Source organism: Netta rufina (genome assembly GCF_964035555.1).
Source record: "Netta rufina genome assembly, chromosome: Z".
Lineage (NCBI taxonomy): Eukaryota > Metazoa > Chordata > Aves > Anseriformes > Anatidae > Netta > Netta rufina.
The window spans coordinates 24,049,413-24,070,954 of NC_140126.1; the positions used below are offsets into that span (position 1 = coordinate 24,049,413).

Here is a 21,542-nt window from a genome sequence, read left to right on the forward strand (position 1 = left end):
ACTAATGCCTGGATTTTCTATTTAAAGATGGCATGTGTTAAATATGGGGCAAACGTATTTACGTATCTGACACTGCAGGTAAAAGCTAACCCTGGAAATCGGGTTGGTAAGAAAGTATGATCAAGAAACGCCACCTGCTGTCTCCTTTTCTGCTATTCCAAAAAGCTGCTGGAGTACAAGGATATGTACAAAACTTATGTTTCTAATGAGAAAGAATATCTAAATGCAAGAAAAAAACACAAATCCCTTTCCACTTAATGGTACATGAAAGAGCCTTCAGATCCTCATTGCAGCTACACACCACATAAAGCTTTAAGCACAATTTCACAGGTATGTCTCTTGCACTGAAAGCTAGAAAAATACAGAGTCAGAATGGTTGAAATGCAACTGTCTAGATTTTTATTTTTATTTTTACTTTCCAAATTGTTAACCAAAACCCTTCTATTAATTGAATTCCATTGTTGACTTCTCTTTAATTCCAAGGTTCATCCTTGATTAAAACTCCATATAAACAAAGTATAATTATTCCACTGCATGTGGTATTATACTGCACATCCTAATCTCTGAGGCTGTCTCCAAGAAGTACTCTCTAGTAACTCAGTCTTTGACTTTTCAACCACACTGACCTAGCAAAACCTTTTAAGTGTTTGCTTAACACTTGACAAGTTTGTTTTCCTGAGCTTTGGCACTGGAAAACTAGAAGTCAACTACACATAAATACACAAAATTAAGCATGTGGCTGAAGACACTTCTGCATTAAAGCCAGAGTGTTCAATACCTTGACATACCAAAAGCCAAATTTATGAATACACACACACACACGGAAAGCTTTTTCTGGATAAACAAGCCATGGTACTACTTGTACGAAACAGCTAGATTTTGATTGAAATCAGCTGCTTAAATACTAGAAGTTGCTGTTTTCTCTCTCTTTGTCTCGCTCTCTCCCCATGGAAGGATATTATCAGTCTTCCATAGCAACGTTCAATAATCTAATGTTTAACCATGTCTCAGTTTTTATGCATATTCCTTTGAACTTACCCTTTAAAACTTTTGGGCTACCTGTTTTCTTTTTCTGCTGAAGTGATGCTGATTGTTTAAACATCAAGGCTTTTCCGACTGCCTACTGCAGAGCCCCATAACTTGAATGGCAGAGTGGAATGCCAGCCAAGAGTCAGCTACCTGCACACTTTGCTCGTCCCCTTTAGTTTTGGAAGGGGCAGTAGTGCAGAAGGCAAATGCAGCTTTTTTTAAATGGTCTGTTTTGCTACCAATGTTCCTTATTTGCACGTCTTTCAAGTGGTGTTACTTGTTACACGCCTGGAATGGATCCAGCATTCCCCCTCTCTCTCAAGAGAGAGAAATGTATAGCTTATTTAAAAAAAAACAAACAACAAACACAACTTTATAGTTAGCGCAAATAAATCAATCTCAAGAAAAACAGTAATCAAGAGAGCAAAGAATAGGAAATGTCAGCTATAATGACAACAAATTATAACAGAAGTTATTAGTTCAACTGCAGGTAGGATTGTAGTGGCAAGGTTTTGGTAGTAGGGGACCATATGGGTGGCTTCAGGATACAGCCTCAGATGGGTATCTAACTAATGCAGACTAAAACCAACAAAAACAAAACCAGCAACAAATACGCATACTTTAGTCCTAAGACAAACCAGCCTCTTGCAATTAAAACATACTTGAAAATGCCAAATAAGGTAATTAAATGGTATTGACCTTATATATTTGCAATGTAACAGGTTAAATAGACCAAACCATCTTCTATTGCATATGAAAATGTAGTTTTATATTAGTTTTTCCTGATGGTAGCAACCACCTGAATATATTAAAGAGCAACTCCATCCTTTCATCTTTCTGAAATTAATCTTTGCCAGACTACATGCAGCCTTTACAAATCTTGTATCAAACCTATTCATAAAGAAAAGATTGGGAGCTACTTCCATATTGTACAGGAAGCATTGAAATGATTTCCAGCTGATCCCAAGCAGGACTGTTAAAAACCTGTAAACTCCCGAAAAACTGAAACTATGAGTCACACAATATTACAGAATGATTATTCCAAAGCAATAACTTTCATTCAGGAATCTTTTACAAGTGAGAAAACAACCAGCCAGGTACCATACTATCTCCCATGAACCATTCATAAAAGGGCACCAAAGACGTTTACTTTCCTTTATGATTCTCTTGAGATGCATAGAATTTGAAAAAAATGGTCAATGTAATTTAATACTCCTTCATCTAGGCTCTGGGTCACATCTATTCTTTTCGGCAGAACACTGTATCTTGTGAACAATGCTTTTTTTTTTTTTTTTTAAATCATGAACAGCAGAAGTCAGATCATATACAAATACTATTTTGTTTACCTCTATCAGGACATTTAGTATAAGGAAAATCCTGATTTAAGTCCTTGAGGAAAAGCTTCAAACTATTCTGATCACTCAGTTTCAAAACAATACACAAATACCTACTGTCATGGCTTATTGTTCATTTGAATTTTGATACTAAAAATCTACATGAGCTATATTTAGTTTTCAGTTTCACGCAAGCAATTTAAACAACTGCCCATGGCGGAGGAGGGGAGAAGCCATTTTATTCAAACACTTCTAGATGATGCTAACAGTAGTTCAGTTTACCACCAAATATTGAACTATTCCAACATCAGATTTGATTGAAGCGGTTTAGCAGCCTGATAACCCAAATGTTTTTGATTTAAAAGTTTTGCAGGGGCCTTCTTTGAACTCGGAATCTGGAAGAGCATGTCTTCCAACGTGTTTGTGGTTATCCGTCCTGAAGCTTGTAGTTTGTTATATATATATCTTAATTTGGCAGAAAGGTCAGGGCTTTCTTTCATCCTTTCGGTGGCTGCAGCCAGCTGGGGAGGGTAAAAATGACACATTGTTAGAGTTCAGCAAATGAATGTTTCAATCAATCACTATATTGAAGACAAAAAACTATCACTCAAAATGAAAGAAAAAAATATATACATAATATAAGATTATGTTATATATGTGCAATGACTTGTAAGAAGAGAATTTTAAGCAGCACACATTATACATCACGAGGCAACTGTGGAAATGCACTGGACACCTATTAGAGAAAGTTTATTAGATTAAAAACTTTCTCAAAGTAGTATGGTCCTATTTGCAGTCCTACTACAGACTAAAGCAATTATTTAAACCGAGGCAACATAATTGCTTCCTGGAATCTGTTTGCCAAATCAGCACTATTATAGCTATTATTACATATCACACTAAATGTACAGTACAAATCAATAGAATTCATACTAAAGAACACTGGAAAGTTCATAAGCTATACCATATGCAGGGTATGAGGTCAAGAATGAGTGAATCTGTGAGAAATTGCTATTGATCAATAACCTACTGTGGAAGGAATGGGGTAGTACAAATATGTGGTCTTCTTAGGAACTGTCACAAATTTACCAAACAAAAATAAAAACACACCATTGAAACATGTAACTTTTATTGCAATGAATTTACAAAACTAACTCTGATTTAAAACTTTCTTTTAAATACAGCAATTAATATCCATGGACTGTGTTTTGAAAGGCATGTTCCCCTTCTGCCCAGTATTTATTTTATGTTTCAGTTATTTTGTTAACAGCCAGCAATGAAAGTGTAAGTATTTAATTGCTAACATAGTCTTAAAATACCTTGTTCCATACATACATTTAAAATGAATATAATTTTCAGGAAAAGAAGTAGTAGTGCTGCCCAGCTGATAGGAATACATGTGTGTATGTACAAAGTCTTCTCAGTGATCAATACTGTAAAAACTGTTATTTCCCATATCACACTTCTCTCTGTAGCTTTTTTTTTTGTGTAAATATCACCAATATCACCATGCTAACAATACCACTGTCATCAGAACTTTATTCTCATTTTTATATCAAATGAAACTAGCATATAAGGCAAGGGATTAAATTAATAAATGCCACTAGGGTACTCTTCATCTTCCTTCAGATGAAATTTGAGCTTGTAAAAGCTAGATCCACAATAAAAAAGGGAAGACAGCTAAGTGCTTTGCCCAACTACACAATAAGCCAGCCAGATGCTTTGTGGCACCTGAATGCATTAGAACTGAAACAGCTTTAGTAGGATGAACTCAGGCCCCCGAAAATGCGTAACTGAACTACACCAACAAGATTTAGAAAAGCATCATAGAGCTCCTCTCAGGCTTGCCACCAAGATTTAGAAAAGCATCATAGAGCTCCTCTGAGGCTTGCCTCATCACCCCCAGGCCTGCACCCCTGACCAGCATACATCAGTGATGTCATATTTTCTGGCTGATTCAGTTCCTTATTATATACTTACCACTTGCTCAGAAAACTCAATTTTTTTCACAAAGGGAGGAGTATCCATTTCCACTGCTGCTTCTAATGTTTTTAATACTTCTTCTAGTGAACCAGATCTGAGCTGGACAAGAACCTTAAAAATAAAACAAATCTCGCACGATAGTTATCATCAGAAAGAAAGCTTTGAAAAAGTGTTTGAGGAAAACATTATGAAGCGAAGCAGGACCAAAATATTTTTCTAGATACTGTGCTGATAAAATCCATTAATCATGCAGAAGCCAGATGGAATTACCAATTTCCACAAAACTTTTTTTTTTTTTTTTCAGCTGTTGGGCAAGGAAGGGTGAACCTAGAGGCAGAGCTCCTCTGGTGGATCTGCATTATCTGTTCTGGAATAAAGTGTTTATTTACATAGCTTACAGAGGTCATTTACAGGGCACAAGCAATAGACTCTCAGGTTACAGACCATGTAACTAAAGAAAAGCATTTCTGTTCATATGGCTGAGGGAGGCCTGAAGCGGGCAGAGCAGAGCTAAGGAAGGCATTTACTTGGAGCTGTGTGTTTTGTTTTTTTTTTTTTAGATGTCTTGTAGCACAGAAACAAAAAAGTCACATTGTCATAACTAGAAATCGTTCCCAGCTCTATACACACAGATGCAGGACTGGCCTACTTATCATTCTAATCAATGGTAAGAAGTGATTTTAAAAAAATGAGGGGAAGATGTTAGCAATTAAGAACCAATCACCTAACAAAAATTCTCTGTTGGCTCAGAAACTAAGTGAGCAACGTTACTGATATAAGCTTATGCTACTAAGAAGCTAATCTTCTGCTCCTCTGCCCATGAGAGTTGTTGTCCAGTACAGCATATATCTCTGTCAAACTTTAATACAAAACAAGCATACTTACTTTAAGATTATTGTATATTTTGTTGTCTGTTTTCCTTATCTGAGAACAATAAAATTGGGCTTGTGCTATGTCATTCTAGGAAGGAATTAGAAATAATGAAAAAAAAAATAGTTAAACATGTGAGTTGCACTTCCATGTGAATCAAAGTTCAAGAAAAAAAAAAAAAGGTCTTGTAACTTTTCAATGAATCACAAACGAGCACCTAAAATACCCTCACCAAGACCTATAGGCCTCGTAGAGCATCCAGCCTGTGAAACACCCTCTGCTGGAGTTTGCAGGACACCTAGTTCTCCAAAACATTGGGCTATTTTCAGATCTTAGGTCTCAGATAAGCACGAAAGTGAAGCATATAACCAACACTGAGCACAAGTACACCGATAAAAGAACTACATTCAAGCTTGAAGTCTGGCACAAATCTGAATACTTAAATGAAGTGCAGCATATGGTAATGTTGGCATTTATCCTGTCCAGAGCTTTTAACCTTTTGGACATGCATATTTACAGTGATACCAATTGATTTGTATAGACAGTAAGTGTTACACTGACATTTACTAAACCAACCGCAGTTACTTGGTATAAAGATAGATCTTATTCAAAGCAAAATGTATTGCTAAAAGATCATGCAGCTTTAGGAATAGTTAGATGTTATATGGAGCACTATTCTGTTTGCCAAACTAGAATTTTAATTAATTTTTATAAAAAACAACAGTATTATGGACATTTCGTGTTATTTCAGAGGCAGAGATTTTGTTTTTTAACCCCACTGTTGACAAAAGGCCCAGCCATATCACCATGCACATAAATTAATTTGACTGATGCTATTGTTCAGCCTGTGCTGTTCACAGACACCAAGCAAAAAGATAGAATGCATAACAAAACCTTAATGATGATACTTCATGCATCCAAATTGGTGAACAACACCAAATTTCTAGTTCTTACAGATCCTCCGGAGAGGTTGAAATCAATCTGACCTCTTTAGATACAAAACAGAATGTTCAGAATTTCTTCCAGCTGTATGCAAATTAATGGCATGGAAAATCTGATCTCCAAATTGGAGAGAGATGGATTTGAAGGGTGGAGCATTCAGTGGATAAGGAGCTAGCCTGAAGGCTGCTGCTCCCTGAGAGTTGTGGTCAATGGCTCTGTGTCCAGGTGGAGGCCAGTGATGAGTGGTGTCCCTTGGGGGTCTGTCTTGTTTAATATCTTTATCAGCAACACAAACAGGGGGATCGAGTGTACCCTCAGCAAGATTTCAGATGACACATAGCTGAGTGGTGCAGTTGATATAACAGAAGGAAGGGATGCCATCCAAAGGGTTCTGGACAAGCTACATAACTGGGCCTATGTGAACCTAATAAGGTTCAAAAAGTCTAAGTGCAAGGTGCTGCACCTGGGCTGGGGCAATCCCAGACAAGAGCACAGATGGGGAGAACTCATTGGGAGCAGCCCTGCAGAGAGGGACTTGGGGGTTCTGGTGGATGAAAAGCTCGACATGAGCCAGCAGTGTGTGCTTGCAGCCCAGAAGGCCAACTGCATCCTGGGCTGCATCAACAGAGGGATGGCCAGCAGGGGAGGGAGGGGATTGTGCCCCTCTGCTCTGCCCTGGACAACCTGGTCTAGTGGGAGGGGTCCCTGCCCATGGCAGAGGGGTTGAAACTAGATAGTCTTTAAGGTCCCTTCCAACCCAAACTGTTGTATGATTCCATTCTATGAAACAGTAGACTTTAGGATGTTATTCTCCTGCTGAACTCCTTCAGCACCTGTTCATGGCAGTGCTTATATGAAAAACCTCACCCTTAAAGAACATGCTGTGGAGAAATATAGAGTCATAGAATCATTAAGGTTGGAAAAGACCTCCAAGATTATCTGGTTCAACCATCACCCTACTGCCCCTGTCACCCACTAAACCATGTCCCTAGGCACCACATCCAACTTTTTCTTAAACATCTCCAGGGACAGTGACTCCACCACTTCCCTGGGCAACCCCTTCCAGTGCCTGACTGCTCTTTCTGAGAAGAAATGTCTCCTCATTTCCAACCTGAACCTCCCCTGGCACAACTTGAGGCCATTCCCTCTAGTCCTGTCACTAGTTTGAGAAGAGGCTGACCCCAGTTCCCCACACCTTCATTTCTCTGCTCTTGCTGCCCACACTATTCCTGATCCAAGCCAGGATGCTGCTGGCCTTCTTGGCCACCTGGCTGGCTCATGTTCTGGTGAGTATCAATCAGCACCCCCAGATCCTTTTTCTCTGCACAGCTTTCCAGCCACTCTGTCCCAAGCCTGTAGCACTGCATGGGGTTGTTGTGACCAAAGTGCAGGACCTGGCACTCTGCCATGTTGAACCTCATCCCATTGGCCTCTGCCCATTAATCCAATCTGTCCAGGTCCCTCTGCAGGGCCTTCCTGCCCTCTGACAGATTGACACTTCCCCCAAACTTGGTGTCGTCTGCAAACTTACTGAGGGAGCACTCAATTCCCTCATCCAAGTCATCAACAAAGATATTAAAGAGGATGGGCCCCAACACCAATCCCTGGGGAGCACCACTGGTGACCTGGTCACTAGCTGGATTTCACTCTGTTCACCACCACTCTCCGGGCCTGGCTGTCCAGCCAGTTTTTAACCCAGTAAAGAGTGTGCCTGTACAAGCCATGGGCTGCCAGCTTCTCCAGGTGAAGACTGTGGGAGACCATGTCAAAGGCCTTGCTGAAGTCTAGGCAGACTACATCAACAGGCCTTCCCTCATCCACCAGGCGGGTCAACTGGTCATAGAAGGAGATGAGGTTGGTCAGGCAGGAATTGCCTTTCATGAATCCATGCTGACTGGGCCTGATACCCTGGTTGTCCTGCATATGCTGCATGATTGCATTCAGTTTGAGCTGTTCCATTACCTTTCCTGGCACCGAGGTCAGGCTCACAGGCCTGTAGTTCCCCAGGTCCTCCTTACAACCCTTCTTATAGATGGGTGTCACATTAGAAAATTTCTATTCATCTGGGACCTCTCAGGATGACCATGACTGCTGATAGATGGCCAATACATATCATAGTCCTTGAATTTGCCTCCATAGATAAACATTTTAACATGAACGTTTAACATTAGAACTTTTTAACATACATATATTTTATTAGATGTTCTTCCTCTACATCTGAACTTTCATCTTGTGGACTGGACATGTCTAACTTCTGTTTCCAAATACTGGAGTTCTTATCCCCTATGGCAACAAACCACCTGCCCTTAAATCCCTTATTTTCTGCCAAATTACAGCCAAATGAAACCCTAATGTCAGTGAATCTGGGAACATAACTGTTCTATGATCAAATGAATGTATGAGAGCGTAAATCATGCTGACACGTCGGCACAGAGGTACAGCTCCCTACCATGCTTAGTATTCAGTTTTTATTGAAGTATTGTGCCTTAGGTAGGAAACTGACCAGAAAATGCCATGTCATGAACTGGGCACCCTGATGTAGTGGACAGTGTCTACGCCCATGGCAGAGGGGCTGCAACTAATTGATCTTTAAGGTCCCTCCCAACCCAAACTATTCTATCTGAAAAGCTGATTGTACATATATTTTACATCATTGTTTTTATTCTATTTAACGGAAACCATCACTAAACAACAGCATGACTGGGCCCATGGTTATACCTAAGTGCACTGGCCCAACTCTTGTCTGGTTGGTAAGAAAATTCTATGTGGCATTGTTAGTGGCACAAAATACCCATGCATTAGAATGAAGACAGAGGTTCAGAATTTCTACACCTACTTTGTGTGGGAGTCACCTATAATCCTACTATTTCAGGGGCCTAAAAGTTATAGTACTTAAAATAATTGCACAGGTCACTTATGTTTCCCCTATGTTGGCTTTCTTGCGCCATTGTATAGCAAAAAAAACTATTGAGATTCAGGGACAAATCAAAACAAAAGGCATTGTACCTGTTTCAGAGCAGACGCCACAGCAAAGTAGAATGCACGCAGTGGTAATGAGTCACCTTTTAGCTGTGCTTCTTCAAGCAGTTTTGCAGAGATTTTGCAAGACTCCAGGCTGTCCTGTGTAGAAATGTCAAGTCTAAGTTGCACTTGTAAATCTTGTGATCTGAAAGGACTGTAAGCAGTTGCAGTCACATTCAGAAGGCATTCAGAAGTTAATGCCAGCAAGGCAATCTATATTTGAACCCAACCAAGCAGATTCTGTGCGGCACTTCTTGAGAAACGCAACACCAAAAGATGATATTCAGATCTACAGAGTTCAGAAGACAGTAACTATCATTACTTTAACAACTATACTTTGCCCTGATTGTTTTGACTTCTGCAAACAGATAACACCTGATCGTTTACTTAAAGTACCATTTCCTTTTTCACTTTCTTATCATTCCGAAATCAGGGAGAAGGCTGACTTTTTGTCTTTATTATAAAAGCTACATTGGATAGTTAACAAAAATCAGTGTTTCCTAAGCATTGAACTATCCAGCACCATTTCATCAAAGAAATCTGCACACATGCAAATTTAAATATTCAGCAGTCTTGAGCCTCCCTCTTAAAAATTAAATTGTTCAAGATGTTTCCAAAGTAGATACTCTAATGGGATACCTTAGATATTTGCTTGTTTTCCAACATAAAAAACTTTATTGCTGGCAAGCAATAAATAGCATCAGTGTTCCATGTTCACATTGTTGGTAATTAAGTACACCAAAGGTCAAGAATTACCAGCATACTTAACTTTATGGGCATAAATAATTGGCATCTTAGTGTAGTGAATGACATATGGTAATAACATTAATGCCACTATTTTAATAAGAGTCTAGAGTAAAAGGCAATGAGTTCATCTGTGTGTTATTTTAAAAAACATCTACTATCAAAAACAATGCTTCTCGCTCTGGAAATGGTAAATAGAGCTGACTAAACCCCGAACAAAGCAAATAAAACCTGCCAAACGTGAGAGTTGACAGCAGGAAGGTTTTGTTACAACTGGCACCACTGATTTGGATAACAGCCTTCATGTTCCTTCCTAGTATTTGCTGTTGATTTCTATTACTACTGTACAAAGTGCCACGAATGCAAAATAGCAGCTGTGATTTAAGGGACAGAGTCATCATTTGGGTTTTTGTTGTGGTTTAACCCGGCAGGCAGCTAAGTACTACACAGCCATACATCTTGAAGATGTTTCCCTTCAAGGTTTTTCTTGTACTTTCTAATGTTGCATTACTAGCAAAAACATTTTGAGCTCCTTTTAACTTGGAGTCTTAGTATTTACCACTAACAGATGAATCAACTGATTAAACATTTGAAAGAGCTCAGTCTAATGCTCTTTAGTTTATAAAGGGCTACTACAGCTTATTCCCCTATTGATAGTATTTTATCTTAATTTAACAAAACACAAATTTATTTTGTCTCTTAAAACAATGGGGTGTAAATTTACTACCACTTCCACAGCATTTTTATGAATTTGTTAAACAAATGATGTGCCAGATTCTTTGCTGAAAACACACGTAGAGCCAGTAGTAGAAAATACATCTCAGGAACCTCTTCTCTTCTGTATTCTATGGATCTAAGCCCTCTGTCAACATGCCATGGAAAAAAAAATAAGAATTTTAGAGAGGATGTAAAGCTACTGCAGAGAGAGTAATGGAGACCTCAGAAAAATACAGTTAGGTTTTTTGAAAGCCTTTACCTGAAGGGGCAGAGTGTAGACCAAGGAGTAACCTTGTATCCATAAATATTGGCTAAGTGGCTGCTAACAGCAAACACCAACTTATGAACTTGGTTGTAGCATAGTATCAGTGTCTTTGTACATTCACAGCTTCCTAAAGAAAGCATGCTCTGGGTAGACCTGGTAACATCCCTAAACAAACTGCATCAATCTCCAACTGCAGACAGTTTACACAGATCTTTTTTAGCTCTGTCTACAGACACCAAATCTACACGGCTATTTCTATTTCCCCTGAGCTAAAAGCAGCACCAGTTCATTAGAACTGAGTATTTCAGAAGCACCACAGAAATTACTGCACAGTTATAAATTTAGGCTAACTCCTTTTTATCACATATGTAGTCTGTTTCATTGTACAGTTAACTAAGAAATCTGAAGAAGTTTAGTCTAGCGGTATAATTTTTTCTCAGCCAGTGTCTTTCTAAAAACATGGAAAAATTGAAAAAGTTTTCTACTGAGTTTGGAAAAGGCTTATGTTAATATTTCAAATTGCAGAATTCATTCTAATCTGGAGAAGAAGATTAAAAGAAGAAAGTTTGAGAATCTCACCTTGCTACAAAAGAGAAACGACTCTAGGAAAACAGTTGTAGAACCTATATAGTTTAGGTTTCTTACTGTGTTCATGCTCTTTTTCTCCAAACTAAGAAAACAGCTAAGCTCAGGGGGAAGTAAGATGCCTCTCACTGAAGGCATTCATTTATGTTTCTTTTCTGGACCCAGTTGCACATTTTCTTCAGGCATGTGGGAACACACTACCTTTGACAACTCTAACTCTTACCAAATTTGGGTGTGATTGTAGAAATGGTCTAAGATTTACTTGGAGGAGAGGGGGAGAAATGGATGGGAGATGTTTGACAAACAGGACATGTTATATATGCCCTGTCCCCGAGAGAAACCAGACTATAAACCCAATATTGTGGTTCAAGCACAGAGTACATTCTGGCACAGACCAGAGAGAGAATACTAACAGCTAATCAGATGTTGTATCCAATTTGTTTCTTAATGTTTACATTCTTGTAATTTTGGGGTATTTAGTTTGTGACAATAGTTTGTATGTTCACAAAAGATTGTGAACAACGAAGCAATTTATGACTTAAGGATGTCTAAAGTATTTGCATTAAAGAAATCATGACTGGAAACACATAAATTTCAAAATCCCCAAAGAGGAAGACAGAGGAGGCATTTCAAATGCTTCATCATGTAAATTGAAAATACTTACCAGTTTGTAGCATATTGCAAATGCCAGTAGATAGGTTTCTTTGTTGAAAGGTATACCTTGTTTTTTCATTTCTCCCAGAACTTCCAAAGCACCTGCCAAAAACACAGTAGTGTTATTCGCTTCTGAAATTTCAGGCTATATGTTTAATTATAGGAAGAAATAAAATAAAATAAAATCAGTGTGGTATCAGCTCAGTAAGTCTACTTCAAAAGAAGAATGCCAACTGAAATCTATTAACTTTTTCAAATTAAAACATTTCAAAAACTTTAATTCGGGGTCGGCTGGATGCAATAATGCTTCCCAGGTAGCAGGTTTTCCATCTAAATTAGCACCTGGTTTTACCATTCCATTATCTTGACACAAATCTAAAACTAAGTTCTGGATACTTGGCAAAGCAACTCTCATTCTCCCTAACTGCCCAGAAGTAAGACAACGGTCTTTTAAACACACAACCAAACCTTCTACCATTTTCAGCAAACTATCTAAAAGCTCTTCACTAAAGCATGTTTCATTACAACCTAACACTGCACCCAGGCTCTGATCTAGGTACTTTAACAGTGGCTCAAGTCTCAGCCTTTAATACAAGTGTTGGACAGATTTGCTAAACATCAACTGACCAAGCGCTACCCACTCAACAAATTCCAAATTAAGTAATTTTTTTGAAAAGCTTATTCCATACTTTTTTTTTTTTTTTTTTTTTTTTTTTTACCAGTCAAGTCAGATGATTCTGTCATACAGAATGTATGGCCCTCTGTCACAGAGGGCCAAATTCTGATTTTAAGCATTTGCCTTAAATATTTTAGTAACCACTCTGTATGTGCACACTAGGAAGATAAAACAAGAGAAGACTCCTGTCTGTTTTCTTACGGAAGTAAAAAGGACACTTTTCCCTGCTCTGACACACAAAAAAAAAAACAGAATTGCCAGCAAAATTTGTTGGAGAACTTCCTGTTGCAAAAGCCACATAAAACTAACTTAGAATAGGGAAACCAAAAAGCTGTGGGAAAGTACCAACCAAGGAGAAGTTAAGCCTTCAGAGAAAAAAGCTTAAGGAAAAAAATCCTACAGCATAATCACAATTCTGCAGAATTGCAGACAGTAAAAATACTGTTGCAAGTATTAAACAGGTAAAGCATTCCATTTTTATTACACACTACATTGCAGCTACTTTGCATCTGTGCAGATTTATATCATACTTGTCCCTCTAAAACCTTGTCAGTATTCTATAACAATCAAATAAATATTTATATACACATAGTGGGAAGACTGCTTCTCAAAACGTGTTTGCACTAGCTAACTCAGTACTTACTTTCATAATGGCCCTTTTTAAACAACATAGTCATCAAAATATGGAATGATGTACTCTCTGAGAAAAAACCACGCAAGTTCTGTAGGAAACAAACAAACAAACATACAAACAGAGCAAGCTTTAAGTTAGGACAAGTATTATTATTGTGTGCAGCGTTTATCAGGGCCTTCTACTGGAATGATCTCCATCTTTGTAAGTTTAACGTTTACCTTTCTGTGTTCCCTAACCGTCCCTCTGCCAAGTAACCTCTAAAATACCAGTGACTCAGTATAGTCAAAAGCACACTTAAACAGATGTTTCCCAGAGATTCACACTATTTTTTCCCCCAACGACAGATTGTGACCTTCAAGTTAATACAAGCAGAAGTCCCCAATGGCAACTCTAAAAGCCTCGCAGATATGCAGTTGGCAGCTGAATAGAAGTACCTTTGGGTAAAGTACCACCACTATGAAACTGAAAAAATATTCTGCTAATCACAGTACCAAATGATGATCAGGTTAACACAAGGTCTTAAGTCATAACAAACATAGTAGCAGAACAGAGAGCAAGTATATTTTACAAGCCACTGCACTCGTTGCATGTTGGGAGAACATGAATAACCAAATAAAATGTCAGATGCATTAGGAAAATTTCTGCAGCAGAGTCTGAAGAAGTGTTACTGCACATTACTATTCATCAGTTACAAAGTTCTGTGAGTGATACAGGATTTGTCTTGATGACACAGACCTCAGTCAATCAAACAAACCAACCAAAACCCTTACACATGCTTACACATGCCTCATTTAAGAACAGCAGCCAAGTGATACCTCTCCCATTTTTGGCTATGTACATCCCATGCCTTGATGAATTCAAATCATAGAGCTTACTTTCCACTGGCCCCCATAGGTTTTAAAACATAGCATTGTTGCACAGAATCATTTACATGTCTTAGATGCTGGATATGATTAATGTTTTGTTATAATAGCACACAGAATTTTACAAATGTTCAAGTCACTAAATTTCTTCTGAAATAAAAATGAGCTGGCAGTGTGCCCAGGTGGCCAAGAAGGCCAACGGCATCCTGGCTTGTGTCAGGAATAATGTAGCCAGCGGGACCAGGGAGGTGATCATCTACCCCTGTACTCTGCTCTGGTGAGGCCACGCCATGAGTACTGTGTGCGGTTTTGGGCCCCTCACTGCAAGAAGGACATCGAGGCCTTGGAGAGTGTCCAGAGGAGGGCTACGAAGGCGGTGAAGGGCCTGAAACACAAGTCCTGTGAGGAACATCTGAGGGCGCTGGGATTGTTTAGTGTGGAGGAGGCTCAGGGGAGACCTTATTGCTCTCCACAACTACCTGAAAGGGAGCTGGGGGTCAGCCTTTTCTCACAGACTAGGTGCTAGGACTGAGCAACATGGTTTAGTGGGTGACAGGGGTAGCAGAGCAATGGTTGAACCAGATGATCTTGGAGGTCTTTTCCAACCTTAACAATTCTATGAAAAAGTTCCTGAGTGAATGCAAATCATAGCACCTCTACAGAGTTCAGGGGGAATTTGAAGTAAAGAGTAACATGATTAAATCTGTTGGTGCAAACAACCCAAGGGATTTCAGAGGACTGCTACGTAAGTACTCAGAAGTGTTCATTTCCAAGTATGATCTAGGCAGTATGGACGCAGGAAACAGAGGATGCAAGAAAACACAGTACTTTTCTGAGCAATTATTTTTAATCAAAACTTTTTTTGATTATCAGTATTGAAATGATGCAGTTATACAGAAGTACAATAATTAAAAAATCAGTTAAACTAGCATTTGGTTTTCTTTTCATTTTCAGGTTATTTTTAAAATTAAAAACATATAATCTACATCCTTAGAATAATGTTGCAGACATCCTTCCCACTGCAACAGATACAGTTCAAGACTCTGAGCTCATGCACAACATAATTACTCATATTGAAGTAATAGGTATTAGGATATTTTTGAAATATGTAGAGCAAATTACCTGATCTTTGATAAGTTCTACTGCAGGTGTTTCAAGGTCTAGCTCATAACATAGCCTCATAAAGAGGGGCCCAAATTTAAAATCACGTGAAGTTGTGATTCCATTCTGTTCATGGTACCTGTTGGAAAGACTCAAAAGAGTTAATCACACAAGGCATAGAATTTGCCAAGCTAAAACAGCTTTAAACAGGCAACATGATCTACAGCTGCAATGACAGAGGCATGCTTTTCTATCTGCAGTGGCCAATAGCATTTGGATACAAAAGGAGATACATTTTAAGGAAAAATATTGTTTTGATTCAACTAATAAAGTGAACTAGTAATAAGTATTCTCTATTTCCAGCCAGGACACCCACATCAAATTAGTTAAAGAATGCATTTCTTTTACCAAACCTCCCAGCTATTTTACCTTCTTCTATTCACAGAGCAATAGCAGACAAAGTTGCAGCAGTCTATTTTAGTGTAGTAAAAAATGTAGCACCGCTAAAGAAATTTTTTTTTCATAGCTCCTGCACTATAACTGCTGGGATAACTCTCACTCACAAAACGTCCTGACCTGCCACTGCTAGGTCCAGACCAGCTTATAAACAAGTGTTTCTGTGTGGGTCACTATTTATTCTGCATACAACAGAACATCAGTTCACTCCTATAGCTTCACTCTCCTTTGATCTGAGAGCCTCTGAATAGTTGGAAGATCCAAAGTAAATGGAAATATAGCCCTAGTTTAAGAAACTGTGCAGATTGCCACTGAATTAGGACAAGTCCTCATCTGCAGACATAACCTACAATGATCTAATAAAAGTGAAAAATAAAGAAAAAGTGTTACCTGGATTGTTAAAAGTACCTGTAAATAACTTTTCTGGCTAGTTCCACATCAGCTGAAGTCTGACATAAATGCAGTAAAATTTTTAATTCATTTTTGAGAATCTTTCCATTTTTCTTTAATTTTTCTTTAATACTGTTAAAATATGGATCTGAAAAAGAAGCACATAACAGCTATTCATATACAATTCCATTATCTGTGTTGCACACTTTGTACCTGAAATATGGAGATTCAGAACAGCAAAAAACTTTTTTTTTTTTTCAACCAATAAATATGTATAAAATTTTCCCACAGAGAACAATGCCTAGTGTACCCATGGTGTACCCATGAAGTCAGAGCAGACTTGGAAAACTCAGAAGATGTTTACTGTGAAATTAATTCCGTTGTGTATGGTATGGAATACATCAGGTAATATAAAAAAATTAAAGGGGAAGGAAGTCTTTAAAGTGACATTTGCTGTCTTAATCTCTTTTTTAAAAAACAAAGCAAAACAATCCCACCCAACATTCATATTACCACAGTAACTTCTACTCAACGCTGTTAGTACAAAAAAAAATTACAAACCTTCATAACTGATGCAAACAAGAAGTCTCATACATTATTACATATATATTTCTTTACATAGCCATAAACTTAGTGTTTCTTCCCTTCTCCTTGAAAAAAGACGTTTCTCTATCCACAACATATCTCCTATAGCAGAGCAAGCACAAAGACCAGCTGGTAATTTCAAGGCTCTGATTCAAGCATACACAAGATTAAAATCATGTATATCACCTGGAAACCCCCTTGCTTTATTGGAGCCGCACACCTACTTGGACAACCATTGAACTTTTATGTAGCAGCTCCTTGGTTGCTCCTGTTTCCAAGCTAGTAACCTCCACCACATAGAACCATAGCATGGCTTGGGTTGGAAGGAACCATGAAGATCACCTAGTTCCAACTCCCTGCCATGGGCAGGGACACTTCCCACCAGACCAGGCTGCTCAAAGCTCCATCCAGCCTGGCCTTGAACATTTCCAGGGAAGGGGCATCCACAGGTTCTCTGGGCAACCTGTGTCAGTGCCTCACCACCTTCTGAGTGAAGAATTTCTTCTTAATCTCTAATCTAAGTCTCCCCTCTCTTGGTTTAAAAACAAGATTATTTGTCCTGTCATTATCTGACTGAGCAAAAAGTTGCTCTCCGTCTTTCAATAGCCCTCTCTCAATACTGAAAAGCTGCTATAAGGTCACCCCTGAGCCTTCTCTTCTTTAGGCTTAACATCTACAGCTCTCTCAGCCTTTCTACATAGAAGAAAGATGTTTGCCTATCTTTCTCTTTGCCCAAGAGAGCACCCCACAGAACAACATATTCAGCTATTGGATGCATATCTGTTGCTGCATGCAAGTAGGAGTCCTTACTCAAGACTGAGATGCAGGGCTGAATCCTGTGAAGTCTAAAGAACAAGTGTATAGAAGATGCACCAAAACTTAGAAACCTGGGATCCAAACTGTATTTATAAAGAACACACAATAGTTATTGTGGCAACTGTAGTTAATTGCTTATCTTTTGTAGTTTGCAGTATAACTATTATAATATTGTAACTCTATCCATAGCTAAAACTGTAATAGTATAACTCTATAACTATAATAAAGAATAGATTTTACATATTTTGTATAACAGGATAGTTATTACTGTGTTTTCCATTTCTAAACCAAAAAGTTTACTGTGATCTTTAATTTTAACTTTTCATCTTTCAAGTGCTAAACACTGAGTATAAAAACCAAGTACACATACACAGAAATAGGTTAGCACACTGTCTTCATCATTTCTCAGAGACTAAGACTTGTACAATACAAAGGTGAACTGTGATTATGTGGCTTCTACAAACATGTTTTAGCAAGATATATTGGAATTTATCACAATGGGTCGATCAGTCTTAAGTGTGTCATCATCACAGCAAATTGTAATAACATTACAACTTGTCACTGACTGATTTAAATTCTGGTATTACCTTATAGAGAAAAACTGTCGTTTTGACTTTACCTTCCTCTCTGTCCCAGAAGACTTATCTATATAAAACTAAATTTGATGTGTCCCTTCCTTGCACTTACATATAACGTGCATATATATGTATAGATAATATATATACACACACATCCTTTGGAATAACTGTCACAGTAAGAGGTCTTACATCACCAGAACGCTTACATGTGATTAAAAAAGTGCAAGAAGTCAACTTCTACCTAACCATACCTAGATTTTAAGAGCAGATTTATAGTTTTATTTATTCTCTTTAAAGAATGAAATTTGTATGTATGTTAAATGAGCATGACAAAATCCCCAGTAGGGAAAATCCACTGATCTTGCTCCTCGATCACTTTGGGAAACCTTAACTTGTTTTTTGTATTTGGAATTTGCAGATGTCATCTAGAATTAGATATACAACTGAGAAGTTATACGAGGTAAAACAGAAAAAGCTAAGAATTAACTCAATAAATTCACAGAGCAAGTTAAAACAATTACTGGCACAGGTTTTCTCTGGACAGAGAAGTAGCTGTAAGGCTTTATATAAAGTTTCTCTGCTGAAGATGTATTTGAAGCATGATTCATAGACTGAAGCAGTACTTCCTACTAGACTGTCTGATGAAGTTGGAAATGTAAGGACACAAACATTTCAGCTTCTGTTTAAGCACCTTGTATCCTTGAAAGCTTCTCCACATTTTCCAAGACAACATAACTAATATCATTTCATTCTATAAAGCCTGAGATCTTCAGTCAATTTTAGCAACAATTTGGAAGAGAAAAATACAAGCTCTTGCTTTGAATGGGGTCAAATTTATGTCATATTATAATGGCTTTGACTGTCTTCTTGTTTTCTAGTACTCATGTTAAAATTGAGAATGGAGATTATCAAATAAATATAGATACCTTTATTGCCATGAACTTCATTTCTAATTACCACTTTTGTCTGCTGAAATTCTTGTAACTTTAGATCATCTTCTGTTAGCAGATACCGCTTCCCTACATAAGAGAAAAAGAGGAAGGTTGAGTTTTACATTATAACTACTAGATTAATAGTATGGAACTTCACATTTTAAAATTAGAGCTGTTAACTACCGTGTGATGCTAGGCTACTGGGAGTAGTGCAACACTAGAAAAAAGAAAAAAAAAGAGACTGCAAGAATTGCCCACAAGACCAACAAAAAAAAAAAAAAAGCACACACAAACCCACAACAGCTTTGTCGTAGCTTTCCAGTGTTAATATATACAAAGTCAAAAACTTATGTATTTATTGGATGTACAAAAGCAAAATTGGAGATGCCATTCCATTCTCATCTAGCCAGGACAGAAGAGGATTCTGCACAAGAGTAAGATCTGTCATGCTTTTCTAAGTATTTTCCTTGTCAACTCTTTGTTCTTGAGAACTCACTAGAGGCACACGGAGCCTCTCCTCCTATGTGCTGCCCTTGTTACTGCCAAATGCCCTGCTCCAGAAGCTTCAAATGCTGTGAGAAGATGAAGGGGAAAATGCAAAGATTATCATTTGGACTGTAGTAACACTCAGGAGACCTAGTAGAAAAGACAGTCATCGAGACCAGAATCTCAGGCTTAACTCTGGGTGCTGATCCCAACTGTTCTGCTTTGTAAGCTCCCCTAGAAAAAGTGTCGTGCAAATGCTCTTTGCCAAGTTCTTGCTGCCACAAACCCAGCTCTCCTGTGGTGGATTTTCATCTGCAAGCAGTGATTTGGTAACATTTTGGTCACTGTAATAGCTTACATTGTCACAATCTACTCTTGACAAGTTTTCAGCCTGTGAGAGAATGATTCTCATCTGGGACACGACAAGCACTGACCGCAGCTTAAATGTACGTTTTCGATTTGCCGAGCAAAATATTAAAAAGCCACAGAAACAAAAATGCCTGTATTCTGTGTAATTGAAGCACGGTACTGATACACTTCATGAAATCTGAAGGAAAAATAATCCTTGAAGTGGCACGTTTTCCATTAAACTTAGGAGCAGCCCCAGCGGGTAACGCAGCACGGATTGCCCCGGGTGACGCCGCCACTTGCTCCCCACGGGCCCTCCCCGTGCCTCGACGCTGAAATCCACCCAACCTGGGACTCTCTCCGGGGCTGGCGTTGGGATCTGGCAGCTGCCCCACGCCGCACCCAGGCAGCAGAGTTTTACCTTCCTCTACCTCATTTCACCGAATTCCACCCTTCCTTAAATCCATCCTTGGCGGCATTCCGGCAGGAACTACAACTCCCAGCAGGCATACGGCTGGCAGCACCCGCCAGGCATGCTGGGAGTTGTAGTACCCCAGCCGCTCTCCCAGCCTCTGCGCAGCCCAGGACCGCCACCACCCCGCATCCCACCGCCCTCTCCCCACCGCGCAGCCCCCGCTACCTCCGGCCACACATCCCCAGCACCCCGGGGCGGGCAGGCGAGCCGCCGAGCGCCGCACCGCCTCCCGCATCACCCGCTGGGACCCGCCGCCGAGCACCGCCGCCATTTTGTGCCCGGGCCTGCCGGGGAGCTGGGAGGGGTCGCAGCCTGCCCCGCCCTCGGCGACATGGCCGCCCCCGTGCTGGTGCGAGGCGCGCTGCGGAGCGGGAAGGCCCTGGGCGCTGCGGCAGGTCGGTGCCGCGCCGCGCTGTGGTGTGGGGATGGGGTCGGGGTCGGGGTCGGGGTCGGGGTCGGACACGGCCGCTTGCTGTGGTGGGCTGCGGGGGTCGTGAGGGGGCTCGCGGGTGGCTGCGGTGCGGAGATGGGGAAGTGGAAGGGGGTTTGGGGGAGGCTGTGTCGGTAGGGGTGGCCGAGGTGGAGGGCGAGCAGCGCTGGGTGACGGGAGTTAACGTGGGGGGGGGTGTTGGGGGTGATAAATCATAGAATCATTTAGGTTGGAAAGGATAAGCCCCGGGCAGGCAGAGTTTAGCAAAAGCCGTCTAGTGAGTAAGGTGACAAAGTCATATAGTCAGGATGGTTGCTTTTGAGGAGCTGTCTTTCCACAAACAAACAACAAAAAATCCCCCCCCCAAAAAAACAAACAAACAAACAAAAAAACACACACACACACAAAAAAACACAAATAAAAAAATCCCCCTCAACCTAAAAAAGAAATACAAAAACCAAACATACAACGTTTGAGAACTCAACTCCACAAAGTTTACTTGAAACATGTTATTCGTGCATAATCTTAAGGTGCCTTTCCGACTTCCCTGAGCAGGAATCCTCTGTGCTTCTTCCTGGTCACTAAATGCCCGTGTCTCAGAAATTGTGGGAAATATTACGGAAATGCC

At 39.6% G+C, this 21,542-nt stretch overlaps 2 protein-coding genes across 2 annotated transcripts in view; one reads left to right on the forward strand and one right to left on the reverse strand.

Annotated features, from left to right (window-relative positions):
- Positions 1 to 424: 424 nt before the first annotated feature.
- PTCD2 (pentatricopeptide repeat domain 2) lies at positions 425 to 20,764 on the reverse strand. The gene is made up of 10 exons (XM_084305043.1): positions 20,650 to 20,764; positions 19,170 to 19,262; positions 16,283 to 16,412; positions 15,440 to 15,557; positions 13,464 to 13,542; positions 12,155 to 12,246; positions 9,165 to 9,278; positions 5,232 to 5,306; positions 4,344 to 4,457; positions 425 to 2,884 (listed from the first exon to the last, which is right to left on the reverse strand). The coding sequence occupies exons 1-10, from the start codon at positions 20,753 to 20,755 to the stop codon at positions 2,660 to 2,662; spliced, it is 1,146 nt and encodes a 381-aa protein (XP_084161169.1). The 5' UTR covers positions 20,756 to 20,764; the 3' UTR covers positions 425 to 2,659.
- Positions 20,765 to 20,798: 34 nt separating this feature from the next.
- MRPS27 (mitochondrial ribosomal protein S27) overlaps positions 20,799 to 21,542 on the forward strand; it is a 45,204-nt gene continuing 44,460 nt past the window's right edge. The window contains exon 1 of the mRNA XM_084305042.1: positions 20,799 to 20,879. Within this exon, the coding sequence (XP_084161168.1) occupies positions 20,816 to 20,879 (64 nt within the window). The 5' untranslated portion in view covers positions 20,799 to 20,815. The remainder of the gene's footprint in view (positions 20,880 to 21,542) is intronic.